The following is a 13,988-nucleotide window of genomic DNA, read 5'->3' on the forward strand; positions in this document are numbered from 1 at the left end:
CCATGGAGGAAAAACACACAGTAGCTGTTGTTCCGGCCATGGCTAGAGAAGAGTGTCCAATCCTGTGGATCCTGGCTGCCGTTTGCGGCTGAAGAACTGGGGAACTTTGGCATTGCAAGCCATGGCCATGAGATCCATTACTGGTCTTCCCCAAACCTGGAAAAAAAAAAAAAGCAGTGCAGTGCATCTGCTTGCGTTGTGTTAAGAGTCACAGTGAGTATAGCCTCCGTTTCAAGTCATTTTAGGCATCTGCTGTATGCGCTGGTTTTTTCCAATCTATTAAACACCACAAGTTTTCCGTTTTTAGAGTTGCTCCTTTCAGAAGGTTTCAAATTAGCCCCTGACGCAGCCCTTGGTGGGCGAAACATGGCCTATGTCGGGCAGTTTGTTTACATGTGGTATCATCAATAAAATCTTTCTGATGTTATATTGATCTGCTGGCTTCTTTTTCCACATTCGGTAGGGAACGGCTCTAACGACTACTTTAGTGCATCTGGCTCTAAGTTTTGTGTGTCTGGACACCACTTTTAGCCCTTATATCAAACCACATGGTGTGATGATAACTTTTGCCCAGGGTGAGTACCCACTCAGACATTAAACAGACTTTCTCCATTTATGAGTACCAGATCTAGTTGCCTCTCCTTGATCTCTCCAATGCTTTCTAATTCTGTAGGTACGATATTCCAATCCAGATCAGGCAGACAAACTCCCTGCACTAACACCTCCTTTCTCATTCTCAACTTTTGAATATCCATGACAAGGTCTCAGTCCAATTTCTGTTTGAGTTGGAGGTCATAAACACCTAAGTGGATGAAGTTCCATCATCTTTTTCAAAGATAATCTCCAAGCCCACTTCACTACTGCCACTTTAAAACCGTTTTTCATATACACAGCTACTCCTCCATTTTTTCAGCCATCTCTATATGCAACCTTTTATAAAATTATCCTCTGTGTGAAGAGCAAGGTGCCTTATTTGTAGTCTGATTTATAATAACACTTAGATGCCTATCCTGCTTATAATCGAAAGAGAAAAACGCCTATATTGCGACCCAAATCGGGAGATGGGCGTCTTTCTCCCGTAGGCACCCAAATCGGTATAATCGAAAGCCGATTTTGGACGTTTCCAACTGCAATCCGTCGCAGAAACGGGTAAAGTTGACGGGGGCGTGTCGGAGGCGTGGTAAAGGCAGAACTGGGGCATGGTTATCGGCCGAGGAGCGATGGGCATCTTTAGCTGATAATCAAAAAAAAAAAAAAAAAAGGCGTTTTTACCGTGATTTTGGGTCACTTTTTTTGGACCCTTTTTTTTCATGAACAAGTCCCAAAAAAGTGCCCCAACTGCACAGATGACCACTGGAGGGAATCAGGGATGACCTCCCTGGACTCCCCCAGTGGGTCACTAACCCCCTCCCACCAAAAAAAAAAAAAAAAACTTTAAAAACTTTTTTTCCAACCTGTATGCCAGCCTCAAATGCCGTACCCACCTCCATGACAGCAGAATGTGTTCTATCCTGTGACAGCCTTTCCCTGGTTCTGATGTGGCTCTCGGGTGAGTGTGACACCTTTTCTGTTATGCGCACTGCAGAGTCACATCAGCAATGCATTATGGTGGGTGTAGGGTATTGGGCTCCATGATTCCACTAGCTTGTGGTAAATGCTCACGATGTTGGTAGTTGGTAGGCTCTACTCCCATGGTGCTTTTCCCTCTGGTAAATGGGAGGCCTCCAAAACCCACTGTACCCACATGTAGGTGCCCCCTTCACCCCCTAAGAGCTATGGTAGTGTTGTACATTTGTGGGTAGTGGGTTTTGGGGGAGGGGGTTGGGGGCTCAGCACCCATGGTAAGGGAGCTATGCATGTGGGAGCTGTTTCTGAAGTCCACCGCACTGACCTCTAGGGTGCCCAGTTGGTGTCCTGGCTGGGTAGTGGGTTTTGGGGGCTCAGCACCCGTAAGGGAGCTATGCATGTGGGAGCTGTTTCTGAAGTCCACCACACTGACCTCTAGGGTGCCCAGTTGGTGTCCTGGCATATCAGGGGGGCGAGTGTACTACGAATTGTGGCCCCTCCCACGACCAAATGGCGCGGATTAGGACGTTTTTGAGCTAAAAAAAAAAAAAAAAAACGCCCAGCTGAAAAACGTCCATTTTTTCGAAAATACGGTCTGTCCCGCCTCTTCACGTACCCGTTTTCGGACATAGACGCCCATGGAGATAGGCGTTCGCGTTCGATTATGCCCCTCCACGTGTCTTAAAATACAAGAACAATTCCTGCAGAAATCACACATAAAATGAACCTGTGTACATTTACACCAGCTCAAAAGCAGATGTAAATGTATATGCATATTTTAGAAAGTACATGCATAAAACCCAACTGTACCTATGCTCTGTCCAAACTCCAACCCAGGGCACGCTTACATCTATGTGTTTTTTGTCATCAAGCATACTTATATGCACAGGTTAATTTTCTAAGAGGCCTTTTATGTGTATATATTGACAATACACATGAAAAAATACTTTTATAAAAATTATCCTCATTGTGGAAGAAGCTTTTTAGAGACTTTTTATGCCCTTTACACATTATTACAGAAAAAAAGCTTACTCTTAAATCTTTGGTAGCATTTATAAACCATGCAACTTATTTTAGCCCTATCTATCCAACTTTAGCTGGAACCTGTGGGTCTCATCTTGTTTTAAATATATTTCCATATACCATCTTCTTTTTTCCACATATTTACTCCACTTATATAGTCATCTCCCATCATTTTTACCATCACAGCACAACTCTCTCTTGTCCATCTTCAAATCACCATATGTAGACACATACATTTCTTCTGAACAGGTTCCTTAATTCCAAAGAATTTCTGCAGTCTTTTATCTCACAAAATTCCATCACCTACTGCTTTATTCTTTCACTCACTGTCTCCTACTTTTGTATGCCACAATTCTTCTTCCTCACTGTGACTCTGAACCCCTCCAGAAGAGGAACAGGTCACTAACAAAGTTAACTTTAAAGCCAGAAGTTGGTTTATGGTTTACTCAGATTTGTTGAAATCGCCTTTTTTACAAAATAATTCAAGCAAAGTACAATAAAATCAAATCTTAGAAAGGAACGCCATTAAAATCACAGAAAAGCAAACCATTCATACCAGAAAACATTCTATTTTTCTTATAGAGGTCAATGGACACAAATCTGGAGGTTACTAGAACAGGAGAGACCTTTTTCTAAAAGTGGTTGCCTTGCAAAGTGGTCTGCAAATCAAAGATCTAAAAAATTACCAACCTCTTAGACCCTGTACTTTTCAAAGCAAGAATCATACTGTTATCATGCCCAATGTACAGACAGATGGTTTCTTGTTAACGCCCTTACATTATAGGCATTAACAAGAAACATATTAATAGAAGAGCTGCTCAACTATACAATAGGCATGGCAGGAATAACAAGTTTTAATACTGCACCCTCCTTTTGTGATCAGTTTGGTTCACTTCAACCAAAAACACAACAACTGGAGGGATGTTGGTCAGCTGTGAAGATCTCCTCGTCCAAGGAAGATAGTATCTGGACACTATCAGGGCCTGTCCTGCCATGTCAGATTAGGCACTTGCCTAGGGAAGCAAAATTGAGGAGGAGAAGGCCTCTGTGGCAAGAGGATGCCTCCTACTTGACAGGCCAGCAGCCACCACCTTACCCCCCCCCCCCAAGGCCCAAAGCACCAAGTGTTGCGCAGGGTGTTAAAACACAGGCCCACGCTCAAGCTGCTATTGTGTCCTATTCTCCTTCCCCTTCCCACAATGTGAGCTTCCTGTCAGAAGGGGAGGGACAAGACAATGCAGGGCTTGTATTCAAAGACCTTAAACGATGTTCAGACTTCTTACAGCTTCATGCCCAGGAGGTGGTAGGGTGGCAATGGCAGCAGGAGGCCCAGAAGGAAAGGGGGATGTAAGAAACAGAATAAAAAGGGAAGATGCTGGACTATTAGATTATAGGTGGGAGGAAGAGCTAGAGTTCTGAGCTGACCTTGGGGGAGGGGGATATGACAAAAGGTTTGCCTGGGGTATCAGACGGCCTTGGACTGGCCCCGATACTGGTACAGTACTTACCATTAACTCTATAAAAAAATAATAAAAAAGAGAGCGCAAACGTGCAATGACAGGAAGTTAATAAAATTTACCTTTTTTGCTCAGATTTGGGAGCTCCTCTGAAGAAATCTGTGATTTTTGAGTCCTTCTTCCCACAATGCCTGGCACTCTTGCATTCTGAAGAGATATCAGAAGAAACCCCAGGTCTCTCTCTCTCCTGAGGTACTATGTCCATTTCATTCTCTTGGCCAAGAACCATTGTGTCTCCACAGGTAATGCTAATTCCAGCACCTTTGGAAAAGAAACTTGATTTTGTAAACTTGGCCTTTTCAGCAGCATGTGGCAGAATTTTGGAAGATTCATTTTCAGCTACTAGAAAATCAACATCCTCCTTGCCATCAGGAATGGAACTATAGTCTTCCTTTGCCACTGAACCCTGGAAGCTATTTGAGGTATCTATATCCATTGGAGACCCAGGTTCACTATCTTTCTCCATGGTAATAGGAGATTCTGCTGAACTGCTATGGCATTTGTTCCAGTTACTATCAAAGCTAGATCCAGAATCCTCCGCAGCATCTGAAAGTGGGCTCTCTAGAACCACATCTTCCTTATCTATGCCTGAATTTACAAGGTACCCTGGGCCGCAGTTCTTAGAATGCTGTAAGCTAGCCGAAGAGACCTCTGCTACTGTTGTATTGTTCGCAGCTGGTTGTGATACAGGCAACGTATTAGTTATCCCTGAAGAGAATCTCATGGCAAATTTATCAAGATGTTCCTCACTTTTGATGATCTGTTGGTCCATTGATGAAGTTCCTTTAACTGATTTGGTATCTGAAGGTTGTTGGCTGTTCACTCCTCCTGTTTCACTTTCAGAAGGGATCTCCAACAGAGGTCCAGTTAAAAGTTTAGTACTTTGGATAGGTGATCTTATGTCAGGTTGCTGGAAAAGAGTCGATGTCTCACTCTGATTAGAGTCACAAAAACTATCTTTAACAGAACTCATCCTGGGCTCCGATTCAAAATTATTACTGCTACTCTGTAAACTGCAAAAAGAAAAAAAAAGCAGAGGTTATGACTGAAAATTTATATCAAGAACCAAACACACCAAAAGAAAATAATCTGATCTGTTATTTATGAAAGCTGAATATATAGCAGTCTCAATTACTGACATTTTTGGCAGTCAGAATTTTTATACAGATCAAAATGGGTAGATCAAATTGGACTTTTGTACTCAATTACAGGACCAAGACAATACTGCTCATTTAAACAGCAGATTTTGAGCTTGCCTTTCCCTTTGGTGCTCAAGTCACCTTTGATTTTCAACTGGTGTTTCATCAACTCTTAGTTTAGCCTGCCTTTTTTGCTGATCTGCAAGCCGTATTTCATTTTCCATTGTACTTTCAACCGCCCTTGACAGAAAAACTAGTTCGTATCTGGATCCATGACTGGCCTAAAAACTATGGTCTGCTTTAAATACATTCTACTTTAAGCAAGTCTTAAAACTGACAGTGCTGAGGAGTGTGTGAAAATGGCTGAGTGGGGGTGTACTGCTGAGAGTGAGTGTAAATGGGTATGATAGAATGGGTGAGTGTGAGTGAGGGTATGCTACTATGGCGTTGTACTGTTGAGGGGAGGTGTGAGAATGTGTGAGTGGGGGTGTACTGCTGAGGGGCAAGTGTGAGAATGAATGAGTATGAATGGGGGTGTACTGGTGAAGAGTGTCTGAGTGGGGGGGTTTCTGCTCAGACGTGTGCGAGAATGGTTGAGTGTGAGTAGGAGTGTTTTGCTGAGGGGAGTGTGAGAACTGCGAGTGTTTTGCTGAGGGGTGTGTGGGTGGGGGCGTTTTGCTGAGGTGTCTGTGAGAACGGATGAGTGGGGGTGTGCTAGTCTGTGGTGTGCGAGTGTGCAAGGAGGTGTGCTCCTCTGGGGTGTGTGATAACTATTGCTGTTGTTTTGCTGAGGGGTGTGTGAGTATGAGTGGGATGTTTTGTGGAGTTCTGCATTAAAAATCGGTAAGTGTGAGTTGGGGTGTGAGAGAACGGCCAAGTGTGACTGGGGTTTTTTGCTGACTGGTTTGTGAGAAAGGGTGACATTGACATTGAGTTTAATACACCCTTAAATCAGAAAATGTGGAGACTGGATCCCTACCTAGCACTAACTTTTTTTTTCTGACCAATTTGTTTAGGTTGATTTTCTTCTTTCAATCTAGCAAGTGCCTGCCATTGGCTTTTACCATTTTCCTGTCAAAACACAGCCTTCTTTTCAAGGGCATATTGAAATTCAGTTTCCCGCCTTTCTCGAGGAATGTTCCCCTGGTGGGTAATGAATTCATGGACACACACTTTCCAGTCTGACCCCAATACTTTCTCCCTACCCTGTTGCCACCAGTCTCTGAACCTCCCTTGTACTGAAATTATTAGGAAAGAATGTGTTAGAGAATTAGAAAGGGACAACTGCACAGCTGCTGTCAGTGTTTCTGCCCACCAGTCTCAGAGCCCTCACTTTGTCCCAAGCATTTGTCACTTAGCAACAGTAAGAAAGAACTTTCCAACCTGCAGCCTATTCATTTAATGGATGGAGGTATTGCTCCCCCTCCCCTGAGTGCCCCCTGAACTAAATCACTTCAAAACTACACAATAACCTCAGCAATGGCAGGTACAGTCTGTATGCTGGGTTTGGTGGCTGTAGCTCTTCAGGGGCTGGAGGAGTTCGGACATGGATGGACAAATAAACACGCGCGTCTTTTTTTTTTTTATATATATATATATATATTAATGAACAAAGGAGTACAGTGAGGTCATTCCCGTTAACATTAACATACAACAGAAATCCTATGCAAATGTATGCCAATTACCTGGTTCGCACTGAAACTGGTTCAAAGCACAATGTACAGCAGTTTATGGGTGATGCGCATAAAGGACCGATCACATTTAATGGACAAAATTTAACAGGTGGTCTGGAGCTGTCAGTAGCTTCAGGGAGCTGTCAAATAACATGACATGTCCACAATATGTGTGTCTTACGCTGTCAACAATACATGTTAAGACATGTTTGTGCATGCATGTCTTTGAGAAGAGATGGCTATGCAGGGTCCCTGCAAGCGTAAGCCAACCTTCTTTGATATGGATGTCCTGTGGTTAGCCCAGTTCATCTCCACCAATGTAAAGAGGTTCTTTCCAAGACCTGGATGGAGGAGAATATATAGAAGATGGATGAGGTCTGGCGGACGGAGATGGGCAGCCCCTCTCAGATGAGGATTTTGCAAGTATGGTGGGAGACTCCTGGAGTAAAAGATTTGCTATAAGACAGATAAGGCATTATGTTGCCTCCTTGATGGGAGACCCCCTGAGAACACAGATGGGGGGTAAGATACAGGAATTTTTTTAGGTCTTTGGGGGAGGGAGAGCCCACTATTTCGTCCCTCTTTAAGAAACTATCAAGATGATTTATTTTGAGGGGTCACGTGATGCTGTGAGCTAGGAAGGACGTGGAACTTTCTGCTGCTGGGAACCTTGCCCGAAAACTGAACTTTAAAGGTGTCTCCGACCCCAGAAGATTGATAATCTAGGGCACATTCGCTCCCCCAGTGTATGGACAAATATTTAACAAGATTGGCGATGGCGCAAACCGGAAGAAACACTAAGAAAAAAGAAGAGAAACCGAGACTTGGCGAATCCAAGATGGCGGCCGCCTCGCCGGCGAATTCACCCTCCCGCCCGGCCTCTGATTTCACGCTGCCAGAACTCACAGAAGCAGTGGTGGGTGCACTGGCCCCCCAATTCGATCAACTCTCTGCCCAGATAACGGGTCTGTCGGCGCTCACGACGGAACTCTCACGTCGGGCCGGGGAGCTGGAGGCTCGGGTTGCGGAGGTAGAAGATGGTCAACAAAATAACTCGGGGGAGCTAGAAAGACTACAACGCCTGGTCCAGGAGAACGTGCAGCGAGTAGAAGATTTGGAAAATCGCTCGCGCCGCGATAATCTTAGATTTGTGGGGTTTGCAGAATCTTTGGCAGATAAGGATTTAAAACGTACATTGGAGACATGGCTGCAGGCGCACTTCCCAGAGGCGGGAGAAGGCCGAGCGATCCGAATTGAACGGGCACATCGCGTAGGACCTAGACCAACAAGAGAATCGAGGCCCAGAGTGGTGATAGCAAAGTTTCACTGTTATGCTCAAAAAGCGGCAATATTGCGACAGTATAAAAACTGCAGGGAAACTACAAAGTATGATGGGACTTTAATTCGTATCTTTCAGGATTACTCTGCGGCCTTGGCAGCGCAACGACGAGCTTTTTCCACGGTTTGCACCTGCCTGGTGGAAAAAAAGTTTAAATTCACTCTGCAATATCCAGCAACGCTGAAAATCCTGGAGAACGGAACCTGGACAGCTTATACTACACCAGAAGCTGTAGCGGAGTGGTTAAATCATCATCAGACCTGATCCTGGGGGAATCCCTAATCTATTCATTAGATGGTTTGACCATGCAGTATGTGGATGGTGTACGTGGTTGGCGGTTACCGGTTGGATTCCTAATTTGATTGAGTTCCAGAAAGTTTCTGTTAGATTGTTAAAGATGACAATTGACTGTGACAAAAGAGTGAGACTGAGTTGAATGGTGAACAAGATGGCAGACCGGAGACACATGGCAGAACGGTTCAGGAATGGGCCGGACGAGGAAGATATCCACCTATCCTGTACTGTGAGCTTTGCGGTTTTCTGGGATATGTGAGACACTGTCTATGTAACATTCTTAAATTGAAAGAAGGGCGGGGTTCCTATGGCATCTAGACCTCTGCCTTCTGTACTCACTGGAACGGAGTGAAGTGGGTAAGATAGGCCAGACGGTTAGTGGGGGGCAGATGGGGGGAGGGCAGGGGGGGGCGATAAAGAGGGGTGGGGTGGGAGGGAATAGAAGTAGGGGCGAGCAGAATGATGATGGGGAACAAAGACGAGCTGTGGGTTTAGGTAAAACATGGTATATCTCTGTGTTGTTTGATATAAGGTGCCTTTGATTGGGGCTGGGCAACCGGGGCATTATGTTCGCTTTGTTATATGTTAATTTGGTAATTTTGGGGGATTGTCCTGACTGAACCTTTAAGATTAGTGACCTGGAATGTGGCTGGGATTACTTCTCCAATTAAGAGATCCAAAATTTTAGCACACCTGAAGCGCCTAAAGGCTTCCATAGTCTGCCTACAAGAGACTAAACTCTCAGATGAGGAACACCGAAAGCTGCGCCAACAATGGGTGGGGGAGTGTTATTACTCCTCTTCCGGAGCTAGGCGGGGAGGAGTGGCCATACTGATTAGGAGAGGGCTCCCATGTACTTCTAAATTAATAGGACAAGACCCAAAGGGAAGATATGTCCTGCTCCATCTTAACATTATGGGACAGGAATATGACGCAGACTTTTTCCAGACTCTGATAAATCTAGGTCTTAAATATGATACGGCCCCTTGGATTGTAGCGGGAGATTTTAACCAGGTGCTTGATCCGGACCTTGACCGCTCGACGGTTGGGGCATGGAGTGCACTACCCCGCAGCAAAGGATTGCCTTATCTTTGCAAATTAATGGACCTAGTGGACCCCTGGAGGTTACTATTCCCACAGAGGCGGGATTATACTCACCTGTCGAAGGCCCATAAAACCTGGTCCCGTATAGACTACCTTTTGGTTTCCACATCGCTTTTTTCTCGGGTAATTAATACAGACATGGCACCTATGGCGATCTCAGATCACACTCCAGTTTGGGCCGACATAGCACTGGGACACAATGTGGACAGATTTAAGTCCTGGAGGTTTCCATCCTACTTAGCTGGGGATAGAGACTTTGGCAATTTTCTAGTACAAAAATGGAACTTGTTTGAATCTGATAATGTAGCCCATAAAGATAATCCGACATTATTCTGGGAAACCTCTAAAGCAGTCATGAGAGGGGAAATTATTAGTTACTTATTAAGTGCAAGACATAAAAAGATCTCCCAAGGTATACTTTTACTAGAGCGAAAATACCAACAAGCCAAACGTGCACACATACGCTGTAGAACCCAGACAAATTACGATAGTGTGATTGCGGCACAAGTGGCTCTAGACTCACTACTCCACGAACGTGCTAAGAAGCAAGCTTTTAGTCGTAAATATCACTATTTCAAATTGGGTAACAGACCTGGGAAATTGCTAGCCAAAGTCGCAAAGGCTTGGTCAGAGAAGACATTCATCTCTACAGTGTTAGCACCTGATGGCTCCCGTAAATCTTGCCCTAAAGATATATTGACCATATTTCGAGATTATTTTTCCCGAGTGTACCAACCGGAAGCGCAGCAGGGGGGACCACAATTAGATGATTATTTGAGAGATGCAGGCCTCCCGGTGCTGCCCCCCGCAGTTAGAGATCAGTTGAATGCTCCCCTCCAGGCCCGGGAGATTCAACAAACGATCAAGGGTTTATCTTTGGGAAAATCTCCGGGCCTGGATGGGTTCTCTACAGAATATTATAAATTACTGTCGACCCAACTGAGTGTCCCCCTGACGCTTCACCTTGAGACGGCGGTGGCAGTGGGGAGGCTGCCCAGGGACTCGAATGACGCTTTAATTGTTCTTATCCCGAAGCCGGGTAAGCCAACTGACTTGCCAGGGTCTTACCGGCCAATATCCCTTCTCAACGTAGATGTAAAAATTCTAGCTAAAGTCCTTGCTGATAGGCTGGCCATACATCTTCCGGCCTTAGTGGGAGACCACCAGGTGGGGTTTGTGCGAGGGAGGCACCCAGGTCTAAACGTCCGTAGGGCCTTGATGGCGGTGGCGCACGCTGAAGCTACGGGTCACCCATTATTGTTGGCAGGCCTGGACGCTACTAAAGCATTTGACCAAGTAAATTGGGACTACCTCTTCCAGACACTTAAATACATAGGGTTGTCAGGGTGGTATTTACATGCCATAGATACATTATATACAGATCCTGGGGCCAGAGTCCTAGTGAATGGAGTGTGTACTCCACGTTTTTTGGTAAGACGGGGCACAAGACAGGGTTGTCCCCTATCCCCACTCCTGTTTTTGATTTATTTGGAGCCCCTGTTGCGCAACATCATAAAAGATCCAGAAGTGGGGGGAGTTCAGCTGCCACAGCTTCATGTTAAAGTATTGGCTTATGCGGACGACATTCTCCTAGTGTTGACACATCCTCAGACATCGCTGAAAATAGCTTTAGACCACATAGCAGAGTTTGGATACTACTCGGGGTTCCAACTCAACTCACAGAAATCTGAGGCGCTGCCGGTACCCCTCTCAGTGCGGGAACGCTGGGGGGGAAGGTTCCCGTTGAAGTGGACCACTGATCACCTGGTTTACTTGGGGATTAAATTGCCAGCATCACTTACGCAACTTTACAAAATCAACTTGGCCCCCTTGTGGAAAGAGACACAGCATACCTTAGAAATGTGGCAGCGCCTTCCCCTGTCTTTGTGGGGGCGCGTAGCGTTGTACAATATGGTCTTGGTTCCTAAATGGTTATACGTGGTCCAGGTACTGTCTCTCTTCTTCTTACACAAAGATGAGCGGAAACTACATAGGCTCTTAGCTAGATATCTATGGAACGGGAAAAGGCCCAGGGCTACATTAAAACAGACGTATCTTCCAAGACATAAGGGAGGGTTAGGTGTACACAGTATTCAACGTATGTCAGTGGCGGGCTGCATGAGACACCTTACAGATTGGTTTAGGGGCACATCCTATTTTTCTTTTCCTATTCCTGAAACTAAACTGGTGAGCAAGTATCATTTTAGCTATTGGTTGCATGCACCAACGGGCAAAGCACCTACTGCCAAAGGATATGCCCCTCTTTTTGCGCCACTGAGACGTACATGGCGATGGCTGGGCAAAACTGGAGGGTTTGAGTGCCACTCTTCCCCCTTTCTACCGATTGGTGGCAATGCGGATTTTCCAGTGGGCACGGATACTGAGACTTTTCAGACATGGAGGGAGGGGGGGACAATATTCCTGTTTCAAGTATTAACAAAAGAAGGCAAATGTAAGTCCTTCACAGACTTGTGTGAGAATGTTGGACTTCCTGCGCAGGCTGCCCTTTCCTACTTACAATTGAGTCATTACATTGCCTCCCTCCCCCGAACTTCGCTGACCTCACAGAGACGGAGACAAATCACAGACTTGCTAGATTTGGAGGCGCAGCTTTCGGTTCCTCTTAAATTTTACCATTTCAAACTCAAAGAGCTTTGCCCGGAGATACCATATGACCAGATCGCTGGGGCCTGGACTAGAGAGTTGGGCTGTCCTATTACTGGCGTGATGGTACAGGCTAATTTGGCAATTGGATATAAGACCTTTAAAGATGCGACACTACAGGAATCTCAATATAAATTTAATATGAGAATATATATTTCACCACATAGAGCGTTCAGAGCTGCCCTGAGACCTTTGGACGACTGCCCTAAGTGTGCGGGAGCTGGGGCGCATTTGGGACACATGTTCTGGTTGTGCCCTCCGGTCCGTGCCTTCTGGACACAGCTTTGTGCATTTGTCTCGACTGTCTGGGGGTTGCAGTGGTGCCCCTTACCTACTCTCTTGTTTGATAAATATAAGGTGAGAGGGAACCGAAGAAAGGGCATGTTACCATTCTTACGTAGGGCGACTGCTATGGGAAAGAAAACGATTCTATTGAATTGGATCTCATCGGAACCACCTTCGGTACCACGATGGCGATCCCTCATGATTTCCCTAGGTGCCTTAGAACGTAGGGAAATAAATGACTTAGCATCCCCAAAGGGAGATCGTCTGTTACAATGTTGGTTACTGTTTTGGGATACCCTGACCCCCATGGCTCGTAGTAGAATCTTGAATGGGTAAGCTCGCGGGGAGGAGGGCGGGTGGGAGGTGGGATGGGGGGAGGTTAGATGGGTATACTATGAAAAGTAAAATTATAGATGGCCAGTTGGACTATGTTGATGTACATCAGTTTATTGGAACACACTTGTAATGCAATGTTTTTTCTTCATCTATTGTCACTTGTATATTTTGGTCGTCAATAAAAATGATATAATAAAAAAAAAGAAACTATCAAGATGGCAACCTCCCAGGGACTACAAGCCTTTGAAGAGAGCATGGGGAAAGGAGTTGGGCTCCTCAGTGACCTCATGGGATATAACTAAATCTGTATCCAGAATACCCCTGTTAGTGTCAGATGCCCGCATGAGAGAATGTGCATATCGATGTATCTATAGAGGGTAAGTGGCCCCCTCTCAATTGGCGCACATGGGCGGGACACATAGTCCAGATTGCCTTAAATGCGGGCAGAGTCCTGGTACATTACTACATATGTTCTGGGGATTTTTGGGAGAGGCAACTGGGGATTTCCGGCTTGGGGACAGTTGAACAGTTAATTTTGGATGTGTCGGGGTCCTTTAGAGGGAGGAATCGTTATGAGACATTGACGCTTCGTAAGATGTGCCTAATAACGAGAAAATGCATTTTACAGTACTGGACGGTCAAAGACCCTCCAGCATATTGGCACTGGAGGAACCAGTTACACTTGATGGTATCCTGGGAGGCTAGAGAAGCTAGGTTTTCAAAGAGGAAGAGAACTGTTTTTTTGGCAATTTGGGGTCCTTACTTGCAAAGCCTAAGTCCTAGAGGCCGCAGTCTCCTCCTTAATAAAGGATGAAAGTACAGTCTGCTATTGAGAAGGTTTCCCCTTAGGTTCCTTGGGGGGGGGGAGGGGGTTAGGTTTAGAGCTCTTTATATGACATAACTCTATGGGGGGTGATCGTTATGTTGATCATTGAATTTTGAGGGGGTCTTGACAGAATGGGGTGGGGGTTGGGACAAAAAGTTAAAATATGTTGACTGATTATATTTTTCGACGTGCATTGAGCTTGAGATTGTTTATTTTCTTGGC

At 45.3% G+C, this 13,988-nt stretch overlaps 1 protein-coding gene across 1 annotated transcript in view; it reads right to left on the reverse strand.

The window, feature by feature from the left end:
- Positions 1–13,988, reverse strand: part of PARG (poly(ADP-ribose) glycohydrolase) — a 496,940-nt gene that overhangs the window by 455,637 nt on the left and 27,315 nt on the right. The window contains exon 3 of the mRNA XM_030203287.1: positions 4,169–5,119. Within this exon, the coding sequence (XP_030059147.1) occupies positions 4,169–5,119 (951 nt within the window). The remainder of the gene's footprint in view (positions 1–4,168; positions 5,120–13,988) is intronic.

This window comes from Microcaecilia unicolor, chromosome 5 (genome assembly GCF_901765095.1).
Source record: "Microcaecilia unicolor chromosome 5, aMicUni1.1, whole genome shotgun sequence".
In the NCBI taxonomy this organism is placed as follows: Eukaryota; Metazoa; Chordata; class Amphibia; order Gymnophiona; family Siphonopidae; genus Microcaecilia; species Microcaecilia unicolor.